General features: G+C 41.6%; 1 protein-coding gene across 1 annotated transcript in view; it reads left to right on the forward strand.

Moving 5' to 3' along the window:
• The window catches only part of hecw2a (HECT, C2 and WW domain containing E3 ubiquitin protein ligase 2a), a gene marked incomplete at its 5' end in the record, with an annotated part of 59751 nt that overhangs the window by 47990 nt on the left and 10478 nt on the right, over positions 1-1283 (forward strand). Inside the window, 2 exon segments of the mRNA XM_032529650.1 lie at positions 191-343; positions 444-542. Of these exon segments, the coding sequence (XP_032385541.1) occupies positions 191-343; positions 444-542 (252 nt within the window).

Below are 1283 nucleotides of genomic sequence, written 5' to 3' on the forward strand. Positions count from 1 at the left end.
AACTATTTCTATGTATTTTAAACTGATGTTTTTATCTTGCTGTAATGATCTCACCTGTAGTACTTTGAGGTTTGTCTTAAACGTAAAGAGCATTACAAATAAAATGCATTATTATTATTATTATTATAATTATTATTATGACTTATACCGACTGACATGCATGTGTGTGTTCACCTTGTGATGATGGCAGGCTGGACTACAGCGGACCCTCCAGAGAGTTCTTCTTCCTGGTGTCCAGAGAACTGTTCAACCCGTACTACGGCCTGTTTGAGTACTCGGCCAACGACACGTACACGGTCCAGATCAGCCCCATGTCGGCCTTCGTAGACAACCACCATGAATGGTGAGTTTTCTATACATCTATGTATCTATGAAAAATGATTTCAAAGGATTATTCAATTCAATTCTGATGCCTGTATTCACTTATATGTTCCCTGTTGTAGGTTTCGCTTCAGTGGGCGTATCCTGGGCCTGGCCCTGGTCCATCAGTACCTGCTGGATGCCTTCTTCACCCGACCTTTCTACAAGGGACTCCTTCGCATGTAAGACCCGCAGCCTACTTTCCTCTGACTTCCCATTGCATGCCAGCCTGCAGGGCTGCAGATAACCCCTCTCTAACTCTTTGAGAGCGTGCTGAGAATCAAAGTGTTGGAGTCAGATCCTCTCAGCCGGCAGCTGGCAGTAGGAGCAGCATCCTTATTAATAGCTCCAACCCTGCCAAATGTCTGCACTAGAGACAGATGTTCACCTATGTCAATCAATCCTGATTAATAACACGATTGTCCTTAGTTAACGCGCAATAATTTGCAAATAAATCACACATTTTAATCTGTTCTAAATGTACTTTAAAAGCGATATTTGTCATGTTTTTAATGCTCAAGTTGTATTTGAGACTGGACAAACATCCGGTGGTGACTCAGTTCACTTTAGTCTTGTGGAGAAAACCAGCTGGAAGGGCTTTGAACTCAACTTTGGTCTCCGATTTAGATAAAAATGTAAGGAATAAAGCCGGTTACTCAGAACGGGAGGTCTCTCTTTAGGTTAGGTGTGTGTGGTTTGATTCAGGATCAGGTGTAACCTCCGGAGCCTACAAATCTCATTTCTATTTTCTAATGACATCAGATATTTCACGCTCCTTGAATTTTCTATCTTTTTGTAATGGTGAAGTAAAAGTATTTTGTTTTTGGTAGGAAAGAAATGATCCAAATGATAAATATAAGCTAAAAAAAATGGCTATGAATAGATGACTCTAGTGAGGGGACCATAGAGCGGGGGGGGGGGGG

The sequence above is a fragment of the Etheostoma spectabile genome, chromosome 11, assembly GCF_008692095.1.
Source record: "Etheostoma spectabile isolate EspeVRDwgs_2016 chromosome 11, UIUC_Espe_1.0, whole genome shotgun sequence".
Lineage (NCBI taxonomy): Eukaryota > Metazoa > Chordata > Actinopteri > Perciformes > Percidae > Etheostoma > Etheostoma spectabile.